Source organism: Monodon monoceros, unplaced genomic scaffold (genome assembly GCF_005190385.1).
Source record: "Monodon monoceros isolate NGI ecotype Baffin Bay Population unplaced genomic scaffold, NGI_Narwhal_1 Super_Scaffold_3, whole genome shotgun sequence".
In the NCBI taxonomy this organism is placed as follows: Eukaryota; Metazoa; Chordata; class Mammalia; order Artiodactyla; family Monodontidae; genus Monodon; species Monodon monoceros.
The window spans coordinates 35,667,906-35,692,092 of NW_021703780.1; the positions used below are offsets into that span (position 1 = coordinate 35,667,906).

The 24,187-nt window shown below is 38.0% G+C and overlaps 1 protein-coding gene across 1 annotated transcript in view; it reads right to left on the reverse strand.

Annotated features, from left to right (window-relative positions):
- The window catches only part of DNAH8 (dynein axonemal heavy chain 8), a 323,816-nt gene that overhangs the window by 129,880 nt on the left and 169,749 nt on the right, over positions 1 to 24,187 (reverse strand). Inside the window, exons 57-63 of the mRNA XM_029243162.1 lie at positions 19,003 to 19,216; positions 14,248 to 14,357; positions 9,279 to 9,442; positions 7,874 to 8,066; positions 4,975 to 5,097; positions 3,287 to 3,417; positions 940 to 1,093 (exon numbers count right to left, since the gene is read on the reverse strand). Of these exons, the coding sequence (XP_029098995.1) occupies positions 940 to 1,093; positions 3,287 to 3,417; positions 4,975 to 5,097; positions 7,874 to 8,066; positions 9,279 to 9,442; positions 14,248 to 14,357; positions 19,003 to 19,216 (1,089 nt within the window). The remainder of the gene's footprint in view (positions 1 to 939; positions 1,094 to 3,286; positions 3,418 to 4,974; positions 5,098 to 7,873; positions 8,067 to 9,278; positions 9,443 to 14,247; positions 14,358 to 19,002; positions 19,217 to 24,187) is intronic.

The window sequence follows — 24,187 nt, forward strand, 5'->3', positions numbered from 1 at the left end:
AGTAAGCATCAATACACACCACTGTGAAAGGAAAAGTTCACATGGCAGGTCTGACCTTGAGAAGGGTGTGCTTGCAGGGCTGGCCCTTGCCTGGCATCTGGGAGCTGGGCTTTTGGAATGTCTCCTCCATTACTAATTGATAAGGTTGTTCCACTGTGCCTGGACTATTTATACAAACATTGGGATAGATGGTGAACATCTACTTTCCTTCTGGGAGTCTGGAATTTTGGCAGTTGTGGCCAGGCAGAGAATGACTTACACAACCAGCTCCCAAGAACACCTTGTATTCAGAGTCTCATATGGGCTTCCCGAAACAGAAACAGCACATGTGTTTCTGCACTTCACTTCATGTGGACAGAAAACACATTCTGTATGGACCCTTTAGTGAGAACATAGTAGGTATGCACATGGATTTCCCCAGACTCCCCCAATGTGTCTTTTTCTTTACTGATCCAGCTGTGAATCCTTACTGTGTGGCTGTAATAAATCTTAGCCATAAGTCCAACTATGCTGAGTCCTGTGCAAACTACTAATGAAGTACCAGCATGTGGGTGGTCACAGAAGTGCTGATATAAGTGGTGTCAGCAGTGGTGACACAAACATCTACTTACTTACGGATAGTGGAACTCTTTCAACCATTCTATATTCCTGATTATTAGATAGATAGATAGATAAACTTTGCTTCTCCTAAAATAAATTATAGGATCCAACTGAAGACTGAAGAGACAAATAAGGAACCATATTGAAAATGGAAGAAAGCATATAAAATATCTGGAGATGAACAGCATTAATTTCAGAGAAACTTCAAAAAATCTATTGAACCTTATACATTAATCATTTCTAAAATGAAAAATGGCCTCACTTCTGAAGGGTTGCTGCTTTTTCTATTCGGATTTACATTTTTAAAATACAAGCTCTTTCTCTGCTTTTGAGACATACCTCCCCTGAAGATAGCAGGTTGTTGAGATATTCTAGAAATGCCTCATCTTTTATTTCATTGTCAGTAAAGATAAAAGTGATGCCTTTGCCATCAGCACCAGCAACTTTGTACAAAGCTTTTAAATCCTCTGTTAGGTTACTCACATTATAAGACCTAAAAAGAGAAGTGGCAGGAAGTTTTAAATTAAAAGTATATATATATATATAATCATAATTTATTTCAAAACACAATATAATTCATGATAATTAGAGCATAATCTGCACCTGCTCCAATAGATACTAAGTAACAGTGCCTGCCAGAAAACACAGAGCTAAATAGCTACATGTTACCACTCTACATAAATAGGTTTTATTTAGTTTGAGAAGTGAGAAATGGGGAATTTACCAGAAGTGGCTCAGGAACAATAACTGGGAACAGGGAAATGAACTTTTATTCTCTACAGTCGGACAGTCCTCAGTAACAGATTTTTTTGCCCAAGTGAATATATGTATAATATTTAAAACTAATCTGAAATTTGGGTGAGCTTAGATTGGTGAGAAAACAAGATAAATTACAAATAAAATTAATGATGAATTACATAAAGTGCTCATTTGCATGTCTTACTAAATGGCTAGATTCAGAGAAAGCCTTCAGAAAAAGATGCATTATGCAATGAGATATAAATAATAGAAGTGTTACAATTATGTGGTTACGGATTATGAAAAGAGAAGATCTTGGTCTTTTGGTTTTTTTTTTGTTTACTCTGTTTCCTGCAAAAGGAATGTGCTACCAGGAGCCACGTGATGTGTAAAAATAAAGCAGACATTTTCTTAAGTGTTGCATATAAAGCCGTGTGGGTAGATCGATGAAAGGGATTATAAAGACACCTTTATTTGAAGGAGGCTTCACAGTGCAGGTAATAGGGAGTTTTGTGTAAGCCATAGGGTCTAGTGGAAAGATTATGGGCATTGAAACCAGAAAGACCAGGGTTCAAATCCCTGCTCTGCAGCTTTAGAAAAGTCCTTCATGTTTGTCAACTTGTTTCCTCATCTGCGAAATGAAGATAATCACCTATTTGTAGAGGTTTTTGTGGGCATTAGAGATGACGTAGCATACGTATATTTAAATGAATAAATAGCCTATTTTTAAACTAGGAGTGCCTTAGGAGTCCTTCTGGGTGGCACTTTAGTTAAAAACCTTGTAGACCTTGGCAAAAGGAATGCCATCAAAAAGAGACCGTATGTCCTGTCAAATAATTCCCAAGGGGGAGAATTCATTAAAAAGGGAAACTGGTAAGTTAATTTGCTGAGAAGTAGCTGCACCTATGAGAGCAACACAGCCCACATCCTTCCTCAGAGGTGGTGTGGCCTGGTGCTGTTAGGGTTACCCTCTCACTGACCAGTCAGTTAAGTCACAAAGCCATTTTGCTCATTTTTAAAAATTAAACTGACTGTTAGGTATTGCTTTTGCAATATATAGACACAGTCACAGCACACCCCTCTCTAGGTCCTGACCTCTCTCGTTTCTTTCTTTCATAGCTAAGCTTCTTGAGGAGTTTCTAAACTTATTATCTCTGCTTCTTCACCTCCTTCATGCAACGTGGCTTCTGCCCCCATCCAATGCACTGAAAGTTTTGAAACATTAGTCACCACTTTTCATGCTTTAATTTAATCCACAGTTTCAGGCTAATTCTCTACTTGCTGGGTTTCTGGAAACCACTCCAGGTTTCCTTCTCTGTCTTGTCTCCTCACTCACTCCCCCTTGCATCATTATACCCAGGACTTCTATCTCTAGGAGTATCCTCAGATATGTACAAAAATATTCATAACAGCTATATTTGCAAAAAGAAAACCCCACAAATGTTTATCAGCAGTATACTGGATAAACAAATTGTGGTAATATGTGGTAAAACGGAAGGCTCCACAGCAATAAAAATGAACAAACTACTGCTACATGTAGCATCATGGATGAATCTCACAAACAGTGCAAGCAACAGAAGCTGGACACAAAAGAGTAAATCCCATATGATTTGACTGACATAAAGCTAAAAAATGGGCAAAATCGATCAATGGGCTTAGAAATCAGAACATTGTTCCCGTCGGGAGGGTAGTGACTGGGACGGGACCCTGAGGGGTACTTCCAGGTGCTAGTGATGTTTTATTTCTTTATCTGTGAGCTAACTACATAGGTGTACTTACTTTTTGACACCCATGATTTGTGTACATTTCTTTATGTATGTTACACTCAAATACAAAGTTTACTTGAAAAAGAAATACAACGAATTGTTGTAAATTTTTAAGTAAACATTTTACTCCAGTGAAATTAACCATAGAAGAAAACATACCGGCGTGTTTCATTTTATCTTACCTGGTTAATGTTATCTGGAATATTTGATACCCAGCTATAAAAGAAGCCAATCTTGAAAGACTTTGTTTTCCCGAACCACCAACACCCACCAGCAATGCATTTCCACATGATGTTCGGATTATTCGTGAAATCTGTTTTGAAACAAAATAGTATATATTTGAAAATAGAATTCAACTGTTTACATTTGCTTGCACTAAATGGGTCCAATGCTAGAACCACATGCTTCTAGACTACATTAGACTTTTTTCTTTAATGCAAAAGGTTCCATATTGATTTATGCAATTCCAGTTCTTTCCTTGACCATCTATATTTACATCATGAAAAAGAGAACAAATTGGCTTTCCCATCTCCAATTTCAAAACTATTTTCTGTGTGTGTGCGTGTGTGTGTGTGTGTGTGTGTGTGTAATTTTATTATTTTCAGACTCAATGGATAATGGAACTGCTCTTCCCAATCTGTAGAAAGAAGTTTAGAATTGCTTTGCTTATTATCATCAGTCTAACACACTGACTTATGTAGACACCTAACTCTACAACAAATACTACCTCTATCATATCTCTGCCAATGAAAAATTTTTTAAAGTACCAAAATTCTACTTAAAATGGGGCAGGAAGACATTTGCAGAAAAAAAACTTAGGGAAACAGCCTTTAGCCTTATGTTGCTTTTCTATGGTTGATACCTTCAGGGAGGATAAGGCTCAAATTGTGGCTCGAATCTTATGCAGGCCAATTGGAGACATTGCTAAAAAGCTATCTTTTACATTAATGTCACTGATTAGGAAGAAAGTCTAGACAGATCACTAAATTCATTATCACTAGTACACAGAATTTTTTTTAATTCGAGTTTTACAGATGGCAGACACCTTGATATGTATCAATTCTATTATATTTTCAATATGCTAATCACTTATGTGGTTTTGCACCCAGAACAGGGTTCCAGGCCCCCAAGATCTAGCCACAGTGGGTACTCGATAATACTTGCTGAATAGATGAATGTGAAACAATCCTAGAGCACCTGGAAATTCACTGGTTTTGTAGAAGATGATTCTGTAATAAACACAGAGTTAACTGCCTCCTCTTCATGAAACCTCCCTATCCTACTTTGTTGGAGAAACTCCTTTTTTGATCTACAAATTATACAGATAAACAACTCCTTTCTGCAGCCCTTCAGACTTGGATCAAGCCATGCTCCTTTTCTGGTGCTGCCTCTAGTTGGTTTCTATTTTTTATCAGTCCTATACACCCACCTTTCCCCTTTCCCCATCAGTTTGCCCATAATCTGTAAGCCAATCATGAAATTGACATTTTTTTAAGCATCAACTCTTCCTCCATGGGGAACAGGATTCCCATCACATCAAAATGTAATTTGAGGAGGGAATATTATTTTCATAGGGTTCTCCAGGTTACTGTCTAGGAAAGTAAAACTCTTTGACTCAGCGAGTCAAAAGCTCTGAACACAAAACCCACCAGTTTGCCCTTGAAAAACATTTGCTTCCATGTAGGCGGATTCAAATAAGCGGTTTCTGATTAAGCCTTTGTTTTGTGAGACAGTGAACTGACTCAACCTATAGACTCTCTTCTATACACTACCCAATACTATATATTTATTCTCTGAAAAAGTTTATCTGTGAAATTTACGAAGCTTTTATATGATCTATTTATATCAGTAAACAGTCAATAGTTAGAACCTTAATAAGATGAGTCATTGCATCTTTAAAAAACACCAGATCAAGAGATGTTCCTCTAATGATATCATTGAACTGTCTCTGGTAAAACTGGAGTTTTTCAGACAGAAATTCAAAGGATGGTACCTATGGGTGGGGGGCAGAGAGAAAAAAATAATATTTAAGATGCAAAATTTAGGAAAGCAGCAATTGTAAAGACATTCAAAAGTAATTCTAAAAAAATTTTTTTTAAACCTAAAGGATTTCCAAACATTTGTCATGGTTTAGTCGACTTTTAGTTATTTCCATTTTCAGAGGTCTGAAACCTAACTGGTTGGTTTCCAGTATGAAGTCATTCCTGACCTCTTCCTTCAATAACCCCAGCACTTGGGAAAACTGGACAGCTACATGTAAAAGAATGAAATTAGAACACTTCCTACCACCAAACACAAAAATAAACTCAAAATGGGTTAAAGACCTAAATGTAAGGCCAGATACTATAAAACTCTTAGAGGAAAACATAGGCAGAACACTCTATGACATAAATCACAGCAAGATTCTTTTTGACCCACCTCCTAGAGAAATGGAAATAAAAACAAACATAAACAAATGGGACCTAATGAAACTCTTTTGCACAGCAAAGGAAACTATAAACAAGACGAAAAGACAACCCTCAGAATGGGAGAAAATATTTGCAAATGAAGCAACTGACAAAGGATTAACCTCTAAAATATACAAGCAGCTCATGTAGCTCAATATCAAAAAAACAAACAACTCAATCCAAAAATGGGCAGAAGACCTAAACAGACATTTCTCCAAAGAATATATACAGATTGCCAACAAACACATGAAAGGAGGCTCAACATCACTAATCATTAGAGAAATGCAAATCAAAACTATGAGGTACCACCTCACACCAGTCAGAATGGCCATCATCAAAAAATCTACAAACAATAAATGCTGGAGAGGGTGTGGAGAAAAGGGAACCCTCTTGCACTGTTGGTCGGAATGTAAATTGATACAGCCACCATGGAGAACAGTATGGAGGTTCCTTAAAAAACTAAAAATAGAACTACCATACGACCCAGCAACCCCACTACTGGGCATATATCCTGAGAAAACCGTAATTCAAAAAGAGTCATGTACCACAATGTTCATTGCAGCACTGTTTACAATAGCCAGGACATGGAAGCAACCTAAGTGTCCATCGACAGATGAATGGATAAAGAAGATGTGGCACTTATATAAAATGGAATATTACTCAGCCATAAAAAGAAATGAAACTGAGTTATTTGTAGTGAGGTGGATGGACCTAGAGTCTGTCATACAGAGTGAAGTAAATCAGAAAGAGAAAAACAGTAGTATGCTAACACATATATATGGAATCTAAAAAAAAAAAAAGTGGTAGTGATGAACCTAGGGGCAGGACAGGAATAAAGATGCAGACGTAGAGAATGGACTTGAGGACACGGGGAGGGGGAAGGGTAAGCTGAGACAAAGTGAGAGAGTAGCATTGACATATACACACTACCAAATGTAAAATAGATAGCTAGTGGGAAGCAGCTGCATAGCACAGGGAGATCAGCTGGTGCTTTGTGACTACCTGGAGGGGTGGAATAGGGAGGGTGGGAGGGAGGCGCAAGAGGGAGGGATATAGGGATATACGTATACATATAGCTGATTCGCCTTATTATACGGCAGAAACTAACGCAACATTGTAAAGCAATTATACTCCAATAAAAATGTTATAAATAAATTAACTAATTAATTTAAAAAGTTAAATAAGAACCCTAGCACTAACTCCTATCTGTGGTAATTAAGGTTGTAATATAACAAATATATTTCTCAGTTTTTATTTGTTTCTTAATATTGCTTATGGAGCTTTAAAAATGGACAGAACCTTTACATTGTTTATGTAGACAAATTATTCTGAAGTCAATATTCACGTATTTGTTTTGTAAATTGCTTCTCTCCATCTAATTCTTTGACCTACATGCACTTCAGAACTACTGTGTTATGTGACCCTCTTTTAAAAATCTCTTTGGAGTCTTGTTGCAAGTTTCATTAAACCTATACGTTAATTTAGGGAAAACAATGTCTTGCCATTTAACCAAGTAAAGTTTTATCGCGTTTATTCCTAGATATTTTACAAATTTGTTGCTGTTGAATGAAATAATTTTATGTTGTATCTCCTGTCTTGAGATTGTTTGGCAAGAGATGGCAGCCTTTTTCTGTAAAGGGCAAAACAGTAAATATTTTAGGCTTTGTGGCCCATGTGGTCATTCAACTCCACCACTGTAGTGCAAAAGCAGTCATAGAAAACATGTTGTGTTCCAATACAACTTTACCTCTGAACAATGAAATTTGAATTCCATATAATTTTCATGTCACACAATATTATTATTCTTTTGATTCTTTCTACCCATTTAAAAATATAAAAACCCTTCTTAGCTCATGAATCTAACAAAAAACCAGCGGTAGGCTGGATTCGGACCACTGGCTGTGATTTGCCAACCTCTGATATAGACGATAGTTACGCAGTTTTATATTTATATCATACTTGGTCATCTAACGGAACTCTTAGTAGTTGAAACAGATTTTAAATTCTCTTGGATTATATTAAGAGATAACCATATCATCCGCAAATAAGGATATTTTTGTCTTTTCCTATCTGATAATTACATCTATTTTCTTTTTTGTCATTTTTGTTGCACTGCCTAGAACTTTCAAACCAATATTAAATAACTGTGATAATTGTACGTGTACTTGTCTTATATCTGACTTTAATGGGATTTCTGCTAAATTTTATTGAAATTAATATTTTACTTGGTGTATGATGACACGAATCATAACATATAACTATCGTGCAAGTTATGGCAAATATCTGGTTAGGTAAGTGATCCAAAAAGCTGAATATAAATACCAGTTCATAGATTTTGGGCACTTCAAACACAGTGTCTTCGGGTTCATCTCCAGTTGGTTCAGGCATCTCACAGAGAAAATCTACGAAGTATGGTTCAGGAAGAATATATGATCCCACATCTGGGCTAACATTTTCTTCAACTGCACGAATAAGATGTGCATTAAACCACTGCTCATCATCAGGAGTTATAAATCTGAAACAAAAATACAGGAGTAAAAATGCAAAATAGGAAGCCATCTTTTCTAACTGAACATGGTTTCAACCCCTCTCCACCTCCTCTCAGCCCCCATCCTGTATCTCCATTACCTCAGAACAGGGAAACAATATGTTCTGCCTTCTGACCAGAGGCAGATGTAACCCCAACCAAGAGAGCTATAATATTGACAGTATCACTTATAGAAAATACTGACAAAGAGTCTCTCCTTGGCCAAACTTAGGCTCTTCTGAATCCTCTTCCCTAGTAAGCCCCAATTTTGGACTTCCATGTCCTTCTTTGCACCATCTAATTTTAGCAAGAATCCTGTTAAATCCATTTAGCCAGAATCCTCCCAGACCTCCCTTATTTCCTCTTAGTACTTTCGCATCCACCAAACTCCTCCATCCTGTTCCTCAGTTATAAATTCCCACTTTTTCCTTGTTGTATTTGGAGTTGAGCCCAATTTCTCACCCCTACTGCAAAACCTCACTGTATAGGCCCTATACCTCTCATGACAGTCTTGAATAAGGTACGAGAGTCTTATTGTTTCAACAAGTGTCACAAATAACTTTTTTCTTTAACAGTATAGATGAGTCCCATGGGTGAGGTTCAGGGTCCCTAAAACTTGCAATAGAAGCATAGAATTGACAGTCAGTAGTGGGTGAGCATCCTCTTTCTAGGTTTGTGGGCACACAGTATATGAAGGTCCTTTTCAGACGTATGTCTTGAGAAGGGTAAGGGAGGAAGGAGTGGGACTAACATCTGACAGATACCACCTACGTGGGACATTGTGGTAGGCCCTTTACAGCTTCGTAAGACCAGCATTGCCATCGTATTTTATAGAGGAGGGAACAGAGGCTCAGAAAGATGACTAAGCTTACGTACCAGATGTCACCATGCAGCAGAGCTCTCACTACACAGACCTCAAACTTTTTAGAAACTATACCTAACAAAATTTTCCTCTGAATGTTATCAACGTTCTGATAATGTGGTTATTTTTTTAAATGTCCTGTTGAAATAATACTCAAGGAAATTGGCAGAGCGTTTTCCCACCAGCAGGTGGGAAATGACATCCATGCTTCACAAGCCCCAGAGCAATTTAAGATAATCCTCCTTTATTCTACTTATTTGAGCAGATAATGCAGAAATTATTCTAGTAGTATAAACTACTTATATAGTACATTTAAACTCAAGCACTGTGATATACACCTGTCTGCAATTACTCTGTTGCACTCGTGTTTGAAAAGTGACAGGAGAACAGGAATTGAATCACACTCCTCGGCTTTTACGGTTAACATTCCTTGCCAAATTCTGGAAAGATCTCGCAGATTGAAAATGTAATGGAATTTAGAAGGAGTAGGCAGCATCTTCACCTAGAGTTGGGAAACAAAATGTAATACTCTCAATTTACTTTTCAGATAAAACGAAAAGCACAAGAATGGCCACCATCAAAAACTCTACAAACAATAAATGCTGGAGAGGGTGTGGAGAAAAGGGAACCCTCTTGAACTGTTGGTGGGAATGTAAATTGATACAGACACTATGGAGAACAGTATGGAGGTTCCTTAAAAAACCACAAATAGAACTACCATACGACCCAGCAATCCCACTACTGGGCATATACCCTGAGAAAACCATAATTCAAAAAGAGTCATGTACCACAGTGTTCATTGAAGCTCTATTTACAACAGCCAGGACATGGAGGCTACCTAAGTGTCCATCGACAGATGAATGGATAAAGAAGATGTGTCACTTATATACAATGGAATATTACTCAGCCATAAAAAGAAATGAAATTGAACTATTTGTAGTGAGGTGGATGGACCTAGAGTCTGTCATACAGAGTGAAGTAAGTCAGAAAGAGAAAAACAAATACCGTATGCTAACACATATATATGGAATCTAAGAAAAAAAAATGGTTCTGAAGAACATAGGGGCAGGACAGGAATAAAGACGCAGACGTAGAGAATGGACTTGAGGACACGGGGAGGGGGAAAGGTAAGCTGGGAAAAAGTGAGAGAGTGACATGGACATATATACACCACCAGTTGTAAAGACATAGCTAGTGGAAAGCAGCTGCATTGCACAGGGAGATCAGCTCGGTGCTTTGTGACTACCTGGAGGGGTGGGATAGGGAGGGTGGGAGGGAGACGCAAGAGGGAGGTGGGCAATATGGGATATATGTATATGTATAGCTGATTCATTTTGTTATACAGCAAAAACTAACACACCATTGTAAAGCAATTACACTCCAATAAAGATGTTTAAATAATAAATTAATTAATTTTGTAAAAAACCTAAAAACACAACTGCTTTTAGAATGATTTTATTTCATAGTTCCTATTTTAAATAAAATAGGCTGAGTAAATAAACTAAAATAAAGTTTATATTTTTGTCACAGCATTGATGGGAAAAAAGACACATCATAAATAAACCAGCACAGAATTTAAAAGACCCTAAGACCTTGAATAGGATGGACTGAAGAATAATGCCCTGGATGCAGACTCCAACTCTTTTGTTCTACCACCATGAGCTGGCTTTGAACAAGCCACTGTCCCCTGAGTTCTTAAAAATGATGTGAATTGTAGGAATAAGCATTCCTAATCATTATTAACCTTATCAGTGTGTTTACGGAAATACATCATAACAAAACACTGAGTGAGCTGGCTGTCATTCAGTTAAGAATAATGAATGTTCACGTCTAAAGTCAATAATGATCATCTTCTATAGATGGCTTTGACTAAGGTCCTGAGTGCATTTGGATTTCCACAAATACATTCGTTTATCATGATCTAGATTTCACTTATGGATCCAAACTCAGTCAACATGCTTTCATGTATCTGTATATCTGCAATAAATGGGCAGGCAATTCTGACATACTGCTCTAATTACTTGGTGGTTTTTGTGAGTTTTGCTTGTTTGTTTGAACACTAATTTACTTATTTCTACCCACTTCTAGAATCCAAATAGGCAAAGCTATAACATGACACAGTCCACATTCTTATAAAGAGAGGTACCAGTTAAGGGATAAATTTGAGGTGTTAGGTGTGGGAAGTATTGCTGGCCAAGTGTAAAGATTGTAGTTGATACCATCAGCATCATTTTTGAAAGTGAAACAATGATAACTCTGGAGATACAAAGCAGACTGCCTACATGACTAATTCAGGAAAGCAAATGCTTTCTTTAGTACCTATTCATGGAATATGTCCTTTCCATATGGAAAAAGTACCCTATTGAGTTTGTAGAGTAATTTCTATAGGCTAATTCACAGTGCAAGTTAAAACAGCAGGTAGCAAGAGGAGATATAGAATAAAGAGAAGTGTTATGTTAACAATCACCTTTCAATTTCCCTCTTTGCTCTCAGTTCCATTCCAAGCTAAAATGTTCGTTCTACTCACCAAAATGTAAAGCATGCACTTATATTACAAATATGAAAAAATAAAGGGATAAGGCTATGTGAATATTGCTTTTTTTTCTTTCCTGTAAAAGACTGCAGCTAAGATGGCAGCCGTTGGCAACAGAAGCAATTATTCAGTAGAATTAAATAAAGTCCTTTCTTTCCCTTTTCTTCTCATTTATTAACCTGCTTCTTTCCTTATCTTCCAACATTTCCTTTTAACTTTTGTCAGTTTCTTTCTTTTCTCACCTGCTTCTGCTTTAAAGCTATGTAAAGTAATATAAAGTGATATACAAGGCATGAGTGGATTAAAGGAGTGCTTTGTGAAAATGAGAAATTTGAAGAAAAGATACAAAGAAGGCTGCTTATCTGGGGTTGGGGAGAGGAGGAAGATTCATTCATTTTTTGAGTGAATGACTATTTTTGAGCACCTCCCACTACCCTTACAAAGATACCATGGTAAATAGCACAGCTAAATCTGCTGCCATCAGGAACCTTCTATTCGAGTGGGAGAGCCTGACAATAAATAAGAAACAAATATACTGATAAACAGATAGGCAAATCACAATGATAAAAGTCATGGTTAGAAGAAATGACGTAGAGTCAGGAGACAGATAATGCCTGTGATGGGGTGGTGGACAGTTATTTTAGAGAGAATGATCCCAGAAACCCTCTCTGAAGGTAAAAATAATGAGAAAAGAGTCAAACAAAATATAATGGCCCAGAGGCATGAAAAACTTGGGGTGTTCAAGGCACAGTGAGAAGGGCAGCATGGCTGGAGCAAAACGATGGAAGGGAAGAGGAGTAAGCAGGGGCCGACTCAGGGTGAGTTTCACAGGCCAGAGCTAGGCATTGTGTTTCACTGCAAGTGTAACTGGGAATCTACTGGTGGTTTTAAGAAGGAATGATGATCTCTGATGTGCTGTTTAAAAAGCATTTTACGACTGTGTAAAGAACAGATTCTAGGAGGGCAAGAAAAGAGCAAGGAGACTGGTTAGGAAGTCGCTGCATGGTCCAGAGAGCAGGCGATGGACCAGGCAGGGTGATCACTGTGAGATGGCAATAAGCGCTCAGCTTCCGTATATATTTTGAAAGCCTGGTTACTGAGACTTGCTGATGGATTGGATGTAGGGAATAAGAGAGACAAATTAAGGACGGAGCCCTGTATTTTAGCCTGAGAGGCAGGATAATTGATACAAAATTCTGAGGGAGGATCATACTTAAGAACTTGTTAACTTTGAGACGGTTATTAGACATCGAAGCGGTGGTGTCTACTAAGCTGTTGGAAACAAGTCGGGGGACTTCCCAGACTTGGGTCCAGTGGTTAAGACTCTGCGTTTCCAATGCAGGGGGCGCAGGTTCAATCCCTGGTCAGGGAACTAAGATCCCACATACTGTGCAGTGAGGCTAAAAAATTTTTTAAAAAGAAAGAAACAAGTCTGGAGCCGGGCAAAGAGGCCTGGGATGGAAGTGCTGACTTTGAACTCATCAGCACAGAGATGGTGTTTAAAGCCATGAAGCTGGATGAAGCTACCTGAGTACGAATGGAGGTAGAGATGAGGTCCCAACATGGAGATCAAGTGCACTCCAGTATTTAGAGGAGGGGAAAGAGTGGGGACTTAGAAAAGGTAGCCAGTGAGGTAGGAAGAGCAAGAGGCCCTTCTGAAGCCAAGCGAAGAAGTGTTTAGAAGGATCATTTACGTCAAATGCTGCTAAAGCGTCAAGTCAGAGGAAGAAGAAACCAACCCTTGGATTTGGCAAGACTGAGGAATTTGGTGACCTTGATGAGAGCAGTGGAAATGAAAACTTGTACAAAACGGGTTAAAGAGGTAAAGAAATGTGAGGAAGTGAAGCTGATAAACATTCATAAAACAAAAGAAGCTTTCATGGAAAGATACCAGGAAGGCCAAAGCTTTCCAGAAAAATATGAATATGGGCATATTAAATTGAACAATAGCCCCACTGGAAAACAGATGGACCTTACCACAGAAAATTACCTCAGACACTCAGACCTTCTGAAATTCCATGCTGGAGCTTCCCCAGGACATAAGCTTCTGCCCAGATGGTGTGTAAGTGGCCAAATGAATGTATACTGAACTATGACAATTAATCCTCATCTCCTTCACCAATTTTTTTTAGCAAATATACCAATCTTGTTTTTTTTTTTTTTTCAAATCTCAGACCTACCCTTAATTGCTTTTTCATGAGTCTGCCTTCAGACATCTGGTGACAGCCTCAATGCTTACTGAGCTTTACTTAGGGCATTAACCTCTGTATTAAAATCTAGACTATTTTGTTGAGTACATTCCATCCATTTACTGATTCATGATCCACCTCAGAGAAATCCACAAGTTGGACTTTAAGTCTTGGTTAGCTAAGAATATCTGGAAATCCATGTATTCCCTCAGTCAGTGAACATCTGAGTATCTGACACAGTTTGGCTGTTGGCAGCAGGTAGGGAAGACAGACATACAAAGAGTTACAAATCAGAGTAACAAGTGGAAAAGCAGTGTTCTCGTTTCAGCAAAACCCTACTTTATCCCGGATGCCGTGTCTGGTTTACAGTAATATCTCATATATATGGAAAGCATCATTCAGTCAGAATATTTGCTCCCTGGAAGGAAAAGGTGTCATAAATCTACTTCAGCACCTAATTTGTCTTTTCCAGAAAAACACTACTACCCATGATGTGATGATAACTTCATGAGCCATGAGGTGAGAAATAGGCTGAATAATTGTTGACTTTTTTTTTCTGATTATTGACAACGGATGATTCTGTACCTTAGTCCACTGCCACAGCACTCTGCTCGCTGAAACCAAATTCACAATCATCTCACATATTTCGGGTTTGAACTTTCTGCAAGGATCAAAATACCCACAGCCAATAACTCCTGAAAAATAAACAAGATTGAAGGTATGAGCTTACTATAAGATCACAAGGTACATGTTTATCCCAGTGAATAAATCATTACAAGATGACTAAGCTAGGTGATGTGAAGAATTTCTCTCAAGGAATCAGCTAAGACTGGCAGTCAGCAGTGGGGCTAGCAAAGCTTAGTATATGCAGTGATAAGCATTTTATATGTATTAACTCCTTTAATCCTCCCAACATCCTATAAGAAAGAATCTGAGGTAGATATTATTATTATTCCCGTTTTCTTATTTATATTTTTATTGAAGTATAGTCGACATATAATATTTTGGTATTTTCAGGTGTACAACACAGTGATTCAAATTTAAAGCATCACACTGGTCAGAATGGCTATCATCAAAAAGTCTACAAATAATAAATGCTGGAGAGGGTGTGGAGGAAAAGGAACCCTTCTACACTGTTGGTGGGAATGTAAATTGGTGCAGCCACTGTAGTGAACAGTGCAGAGGTTCCTTAAAAAACTAAAAATAGATTTACCATATGATCCATCAATCCCACTCCTGTGCATTTATCCAGGGAAAACCACAATTCGAAAAGATACGTGCACCCCAATGTTCATAGCAGCACTATTTACAATAGCCAAGACAGGGAAGCAATCTAAGTGTCTACTGACAGATGAATGGACAAAGAAGATGTGGTACGTATATACAATGGAATATTACTCAGCCATCAAAAAGAATGAAATAATGCCATTTGCAGCAACATGGATGGAACTAGAGATCACCATACTAAGTGAAGTAAGCCAGGCAAAGACAAATAACATATGATATCACTTATATGGGAATCTGAAAAACATGATACAAATGAACTTATGTACAAAACAGAAATAGACCCACAGAAACAGAAAACAAACTTAAGGTTACCAGGGGGGAAATGGTGGGGAGGGATAAATTGGGAGACTTGTATTGACATATACACACTATTATATAGAAAATAGATAACTAATAAGGACCTACTGTAAAGCATAGGGAACTATACCCAACATTTTGTAATAACCTAAAAAGGAAAAGAAACAGAAAAAAATAGATATATATGTATGTATAACTTTGCTGTACACCTGAAACTAACACAACATTGCAAATCAACTATACCTCAATTAAAGAAATGATCACCACAGTAAGTCTAGTAGCCATTTGTCACTATACAAAATTATTACTATATTATTGACTATATTCCTAATTCTGTATATTATATCCCTATGACTTATTTATTTTATAATTGGAAGTTTATACCTCTGAATCCCCTTCACCTATTTCACTCAATTTTCCCATTCTCCTCCCTCTGGCAACCACCAGTTTTTTCTCTGTATCTATGAGTCTGTGTCTGTTTTGTTTTGTTTGTTCATTTGTTTTGTTTTCCAGATTCCATGTATAAGTGAGACCACAGGTATTTGTCTTTCTCTGTCTGACATGACTTGCCATTTGTGACAACACAGATGGACCTAGAGGTTATTATTATTCCCATTTTAATATGAGTTTAGTAACTTGCCCAAGGTCACCCACCTTGTGTGTGGGTGAATCTGAGGTTTGAACCCAGGAAACCTGGCTCTGGAGCCTGTAAAACAGCCCTCAGTCTGAAGAGTAGAAGAGCTGGAAAAGAACTTAGAGACTACTTCCTCATCTTACAGATAAGGAGACCAGGCACAGACAAGTAAAGCAAACTGTTCAAGTTCACACAGATTGGTTGTTGACAGAAGTGAAATCAGGACCCCCATATCTCCTGACCTGCAGTCAGCCAACACACTGGCCTGGGTGGTGACGTAATGGTTCCTAGGAAACACCCAACACAGTGACAATCTGACATAATCACCCTCAGGAACTACTGTGTTATAGACTGTTCCTGAAGTCCCAAAATGTGTTTGGTGTTTGTTAGACTGCAAAAACAGATTTAACTCTATTTCGTCCCTGTGAGACTCTATGTTGAGCAGTATGTTCAGTTCTGAGCATGGTATTTTCAGAGGAAAATGAATACGAATATCTGCTCAGAGACGCATAGCAGGTTTATGAAGGGTGGGTCAGCTAAAGAAACTGGGCTTCATTCACATAGACCAAAGAAGAGCAGCCTTGAGGGAACATGAAATTATCCAAAGTCATGGTTGGTTGTGCTAGATGCCTGTAAGGCCTTTTTGCTTCCTGAAATCTTATGATTCTAGACCTCCAGCTTCCTGTGGCACAAATGTATTATATATGAAGCATGGGATGTGGAATCAGAAAACAGAATCAGCATCACACGTTTGCCACGCACTAGCTATATGGCCTTAATTGGGCCGTTATCTTACTTCTCTGAGCCTCGGTTTCTGGTTTGTTTCCATATCTCATTTTCAATATTAATCATATCAAAGAGCGTATAAAAGTTTAACAAATAATCAAACACTCACGTACAGCCACTAGACTGAGGAATACAAGATTGTCTGAGTACATTAGAAGCCTCTTTCGTCCAATCCCTCCTCCCTCCAGAGGTAGACAGGGCGCTGACTTGGTGGGAATCAGTAACTCGTTTTTCCAAAAAAAAGCTTTGGCACTTACGTTCTTGAACTTTAACCTTTTCCTTTTAACTTTAGTTTTTGAAATTTAATTTAATGGAATCATGTTATATGCTCCTCTGTGATGCTTTTTTTCTCTTAACATTGTATTTCTGGGCTTCATCCATGTTGAAGCATGTAGCTGTGTTTGTTCACATTCACTGCTCTAGAGCACTACATGGTACACCCACGCCACAATGTATTTATCCGACTTTACTGTCAATACATAATTGGGTTACTTCAAGGTTTTTGCTGTCAGGAACACTGTTCTATGAACATTCTTGTGTAAGTCTTTTGGTGCACATGTGAAAAATCAACTACAGATGGGTTAAGGACTCAAATACGAAAGGCAAAACTATATAACGTTTGGAAGGAAACATAGGCAAATACCTGTATGACCTCTGGATAGGAAAGGACTTCTTAAATGAGACTCATAAAGCACAACCATAAAGGAAAAAAATGGTGAACTGGTATATACTTGGAAGTGGAGTGGTGGTGGGTGTGCACATGTTCTACTACCAGTAATAATGTCCAGTCATTATGAAGGGCTCGTAGCAATTTATTCTCCCACCAGCAGGGGAGAGAGTCTCAGTTGCTTTACATTTTCACCAATGCCTGATTTTTTTGTCAGAATTTTTCATTTTTGCAAATCTAGTGGTTATAAAATGGTGTTTTTCCTGGTGTTTTAAATTTCCATATTCCTGAATTCTAATGTTTATCATCTTTACCTTTGTTTATTAGCCATATGGTTTCCTCTTCTTAAAGTGCCTGGCTTTTGGTCCATGTTTATATTAGGATGTTTGCTTTTTATCTGATTGATTCTTTGGATTTCTTAAAGTATTCAGATTACTGAGTTTTTTGCTTTGTTACATGTGTTGAAATTTTTTTCTTCCACTTTGCAACTTGTCCTTTTTCTACTCTTTTAATGTTGCTTTTTAAAAAATATATTTATTTTATTTATTTTTGTCTGCATTGGGTCCTCATTGCTGTGTGCAGGCCTTCTCTAGTTGTGGCGAGTGGGGGCCACACTTCGCCATGGTGTGCGGGCCTCTCATCACAGTGGCCTCTCTTGTTGCGGAGCACAGGCTCCAGGCACGCGGGCCTCAGCAGTCATGGCATGTGGGCTCGGTAGTTGTGGCTTGCAGGCTCTAGAGCGCAGGCTCAGTAGTTGTGGCACACGGGCTTAGTTGCTCTGCAGCATGTGGGATCTTCCCGGACCAGGGCTCAAACCCATGTCCCCTGCATTGGCAGGTGGATTCCCCAACCACTGCACCAGCAGGGAAGCCCTAATGTTGCTTTTTAACTGAACAAAAGCTCTTCATTTTAATCTAGTCAAATTTATCATTTTCTTCCTTTACGGTCTATGCTTTCTGAGTCTCATTTGAGAGGTTCTTTCCTACCCAGAGATCATTCTGATATTTTCCTATATTTTCTTCCACTGCTTTACAGCTTTGCCTTCCATATTTAAATCTTTAATCCTTCTGTATTGATTTTATGCTTGGTGTGAGGTAGGGGTCCAGTTTCAATTACTTTCACATAAGAATTACTAAATATCCCAGTACCATTTCTTGAAAGTCTGCCTTTCTCTTCTGATCTACAGTACTTGCTATGTCAAATAATTAATGATCACACATGCATGGGTCAGTTTCTCTTATATGTCTTCATGTACATAATTTTAATGGAATGGTTTATGTGAGCCTAAATTTGGTGTCAAAATATCATTTTCATTAACATAGCAAAGTGCTACATTTGACTTAGAATATTATGTTGTTAACCTCTGATCAATGGGCTATCATTCATTAGCCCAAATTTCTCTGATTAATCGTGCCAAGAAAACCACAACACAAAGGTTTACTTACCTCTAAAGCCAACCTTCAACAAGGCTATTTCTAAATATCCCTGAGTCTTACAATAGGCTATAAACATGAGTCTGCTTAGTATTTAGTCCCTGGTATTTAGCTCTCCATTTCAGATATTTAATCCCTACTTCTGACAGGGCCTTTTTATCTCTTAAATAAGGTTTTGCATGATTTATGTCCATTATGTAATGCAATAAAAAATTAAACACCAAGAATAGTCATACCAAAAATTTTGTCTATTGAAGCATTTGAAGGCAATGTGCAATTAAACACAGTAAACTGTCTTTTCAAACGTTGTGGAATATCATTTCGACCGCCTCCAGGGTGAATCATTGCCGCTATGAGCTGTACGTCAACAATAGTAGTGAAATCTCCAGGCTTATCCAAGCTGTACATTCCTTCCATTTCCATCATTTGTCGCACAATCTCGTTAGTTATCTGGAATTTTATATAGTAACATTTTAGTAACACATCACTATCATTTCCTCCAAAGCTCCTATAAAATAGTACAGATGAGATCAGAAGAAAACGCTCAACTTTTATCAATGAAGTGTTTGTGAATGTTGCCTTCAAGGCAATTTGACTTAAATGATACCACCCATAAACCCTAAACTGTAAGTTGAATATGTCTGGTGCAAATCCAATGCGCTCTTTACCACGCTGATAAATCTAGATAGGAGAGTTACAGAATATTTGGTACAATTACAGGAGTTCTCAGAGTTACAAGTTTTACTATAGTTTTATATCTTTCACACTCCACATTCAACTGTTTAAAATACCTTAAATCAGAAAATGGGATAGTTTTACTCCTGAATGTTTTGGTATTGGATTTTACATCCTTATCTTTCTTCTCTGTAGCCTCTACCACTGCTAACATTCCCTCCATATTGAAATTTTTTCCTCTCTTGTTTTTAGATGCTCAGTTCTTTCCAGGCTCATCTGGAGACCTTGGATCACTTCCCAAGCCATTCTTTCTCCATTCATCCCTCAAATGTAACTCTTCTACAGGGTTCCATTCTTGGCTCTTTTCTATTTCAGGGGATGCCATCTCAACCCTAAATCCTAAAGAATCTCAACTCTGTAACTCTAGCTTCAGATTTTCTTCTAAACTCCACACCTGTATATCCAGATTCCTACTGGGCATCTTTGAGTGGAAGACACACAAGCCCCTGTAATATGACACTCTTTCATTCAAGAAGCATTTAATCAATCACTACTCTGTGTCTGGCTCTGTTGTAACATAGACAAAAATCCCTGTCTTCATGGAGCATACGTTCTTGTGATGGGAGACAAAAGGTACACGTGCATGCCTGTATGTATGTATGTGTGTAAATAAAATGGTGTAAGTCCTTTGGAGAAAATAAAGCGGAGAAAGGAAATCGGCAGTGCTCAGGGATGCAGGAGACAATGAGGAGGGATGTGTAATGATCAAGAAGACAGATGGTGGCTCACACCAGGTGTTAGCAATGGAGTGATGAGCAGCAGTCAAATCTTGGATATAGTTTGAAGATGGAGCCGACATGATTTCCTAACAGGCTGAATGTGGAGTTGCTATTTCTTGAGATGGAGAAGACTGTTGGAGGAGCAGGTTTAGGGAGTAACAGGAATTTAGTTTTGGACATGTTAAGTTTGAGATCCAACTAGACATCCTTAATTGGATTTAAAAAGTCTGAATTCAGGATCTTTTCATCTTATAGATGATATCTAAATATGCCTCCTCTCTCCTCACCTTACAGGAACTGCTGCTGAGAGGTCTATCTGCGCTGGATCCCTAATGAATGGGAGAGGAAAAGGGAAAGAAAAAAGAAAAAGACGTCTTCCCTGGGAGGTTGTAGCCTCAGAATGACACTTGCACAGACTTGCACCATGGGTATGCATAGCCTAAGTGGGCCAGAGACTTTCAAATATTAACCTTGCTTTGAGATGATCCTGACTGAATAAGCGCTTAAGGATCTAACAGAAGAAAACTCAAACCTGTCTGGTTGAGGACACATTCATCCTAGGCTTTAAGAAACAGCCACAGGTAATTTTTTAAGGGCAATGACCTGGCAAGCAGTCAAAGGTACTTACAGAAAACAAGAAAGTTTGAACGTGAACTATTAAAACAACAGAGAGCAGAAACAGACCCATATAGACTTCAGATGCTGAAATTAACAGACATAGACTTTAAAACAACTATGCTCAACATGTTTAAAGAAATAGACAATGATTTGAAAATATATGCAAGGAATACAAATGACAACGCATGTGAAAGAAAATAAGAATCAAATAGCAACTGAAATTAAAACTCAGTGGATGAATTTGACAGCAGATTGGACAAAGCAGAGAAGAAAATTAGTGAGATGGATGATAGGAGAGGAGAAATTATCTAGACTAAGTATTGGAGAGAGAAAAAGTTGGGAAGTATAGAAAAAGAGGACAGAAACATAGAGGGCAAAGAAGAAAGTCTAATATACATTTGGAGTTTGATAAGAAGGGAAAAAAAGTGAGGCAGAGGCAATATTTGTAGAGGTAAGAACTGGGAATTTTCTAGAACTGACACAAGACACCAAACCACAGATTCATGAGTCCCAGTGAATCCCAAGCAAAAAAATACAAATAAATCTACACCAAGGAACATAATTCGAAAAAGAAAAAATTACAGGAAAGTAAGGCAACAAGTGAGAAAAAGCAGATTAATTTCAGAGGTGCAATGACTAAGTGGTAGTTGACTTCTCAACAGCAACAAGGAAAGCAGAAGACAGGAATCATATATTTAAAGTGATGAAAGAAAATAACTGCCAACACACAATTTTCTATCCAGCAACGTCTTTCAAATAAAGAGGATGAAATAAAGACTTCTGCAGACCAAACAAACAAAAAAAAAAACTAAGTTTGTCACTAAAAGATTTTCTCCTAAGGAAGTTCTAAGAATGAATAAAGAGTAAAAGAAGTGGTAAGTAAGTGTGTAATGCAAACAAAGAGTGAATATATAAAACAGTAAAAAATAATGCCTCATGGGAGTTCACTTTAAAAATAGATATAGATGACCAAAAAGTACATGAAAAGATGCTCAACATCACTGATTATTCGAGAAATGCAAATCAAAACTACAATGAGGTATCACCTCACACTGGTCAGAATGGCCATCCTCAAAAAAAATCTCCAAACAATAAATGCTGGAGAGGGTGTGGAGAAAAGGAGAGCCCTCCTACACTGTTGGTGGGAATGTAAATTGGTACAGCCACTATGGAGAACAGTATGGAGGTTCCTTAAAAAACTAAAAATAGAGCTATTGTATGATCCTGCAACCCCACTCCTGGGCATATATCTGAAGAAAACCATAATTTGAAAAGACACATGCACCCCAGTGTTTACTGCAGCACTATTTACAATAGCCAGGACATGGAAGCAACCTAATTGTCCATCAGCAGAGGAATGGATAAAGAAGATGTGGTTACATATATACAATGGAATATTACTCAGCCATAAAAGAGAACAAAATGATGCCATTTGCAGTAACACAGATGGACCGACAGGTGTCATACTAGGTGAAGTAAGTCAGACAGCGTAAGACAAATATCATGATATCGCTTATATGCAGAATCTAAAAAAATGATACAAATGAACTTATTTACAAAACAGAAATAGAGTCACAGACGTAGAAGGCAAACTTATGGTTACCAGAGGGGAAATGGGGGGAGGGATAAATTGGGAGACTGGGATTGACATATACATACTACTATATATAAAATAGATAACTAATAAGGACCTACTGTATAGCACAAGGAACTCTACTCAATACTCTGTAATGACCTCTGTGGGATAAGAATATAAAAAAGAGTGGATATATGTATATGTATAACTGATTCACTTTGCTGTACACCTGAAACTAACACAACATTGTAAATCAACTATAGTCCAATAAAAATTTTTAAAAAATAAATAAAACTGGCATAACACAATATAAAGGTGAATAATATAATTTATGCTAATAAAAAATAAAAATAGAGGCATAGACTTAAAATACAAGTCAACAATAAAATTATAAATCAGGAGAAAGATAAAGGAAATTAAAGTGTTCAAAGGTCACTGGATATACAAAATGGGAAAGTAGTGTTAGATTATCTTTATTTTTGACTATGTATGTAGGATGTACTGTCTAGGGTAACCACTAGAACACAGAAATTGACTGCAGTAAATGGATCATAAGAAAAGGAAAAAGGAACAAAAAAAATCAATGTCCTCAGTGGAATAGGAGGAAGGCTGTAGCACTTCATGCTCAGCTGAGGGCAAGGAAATGAAGGTGTCCAAGGTCTGAGAAAAAGATGGTATGAAAGGAACCTGAATGTAAATGTAGGATAGGAATAGACAGGATAAAGATATATAACACAAAACACGCAGTATAATTGCTGGGTAGTATTATGAGCTCAGCTGAGGTCCATAATCATGATTTTAAAGTGATTTTAAGCAGTATTGTGTGTTTTTCTCCAGCCAAGTTTGGCTGCATAGGTGCAGGTGGCTGGTGAGCAAAGAGGCTTAACAAGGATTTAATGTGGTTAAGGCTTTCACAAATGAGTAGAGGGTGCATGCTACCGTGATTATAATAATGGATTATGGAATTTTAGCTGGAAAGGAAGGAAGTGAGGAAATGAGAAGAAATGAAGGAGAATTTAATGATGGTAGGAACAATGGCTGGTAGCTCCATCTGTAGTCTGGGTAGTAGAGGGAATGAGCTACAGAATGTGGACATGGTGATCAGAGAATAAAACGCTTGAAATTGAGATAATGAACAGGTCACAGTTACTGATAATGACAAGGTGTAGGGTACGACTGCATGAATGAGTAATTTCAGACGGAGTGGAAGACATGATCATTGGAGGAGTTGAGGTCAAGGAACTAAGAGGTCAAGATCATGTACGTAGACATTTGTTGGCATCACTGAGAATTATGACAAGCAGGAATGGCTGCATAATTTGTGAGGCTCAGGACAAAATGAAAATTCAAGTGTCTTTATGCAAAAATCATTATTAGAAATTTCAAGACAGTGACAGCAGAGCATTAAACCACGTGCAAGTTCCTCTGAAGTGCAAATCCCTCTGCAACGACACACTGTGCACACCATGAAGCTGGCCCCGGAGAGTGGGACAGCCCTGGAGAGAGTAACAGTCATCCGGGGACTGAAATCTTCGGGGAGGGACGGGTGTGACCCAAGGGTCCAAGATGACTGCAACAACATGTGGGTGTGAGGTCAGAGCGATAGGTTTTCAGGGAAGAGGGCAATGAGAACGGAGAAGGACATCTCCCTCACCTGCAGGTGAGAAGTCTGCAGGGAAAGCAGCATCCTGGGTTTCCATTAGAGCAAGAAGGTGAGGGAAAAGCTCAGAGAAGAAGCTGAATTTACTGGGGATTTTGTGGATGAACCATGGC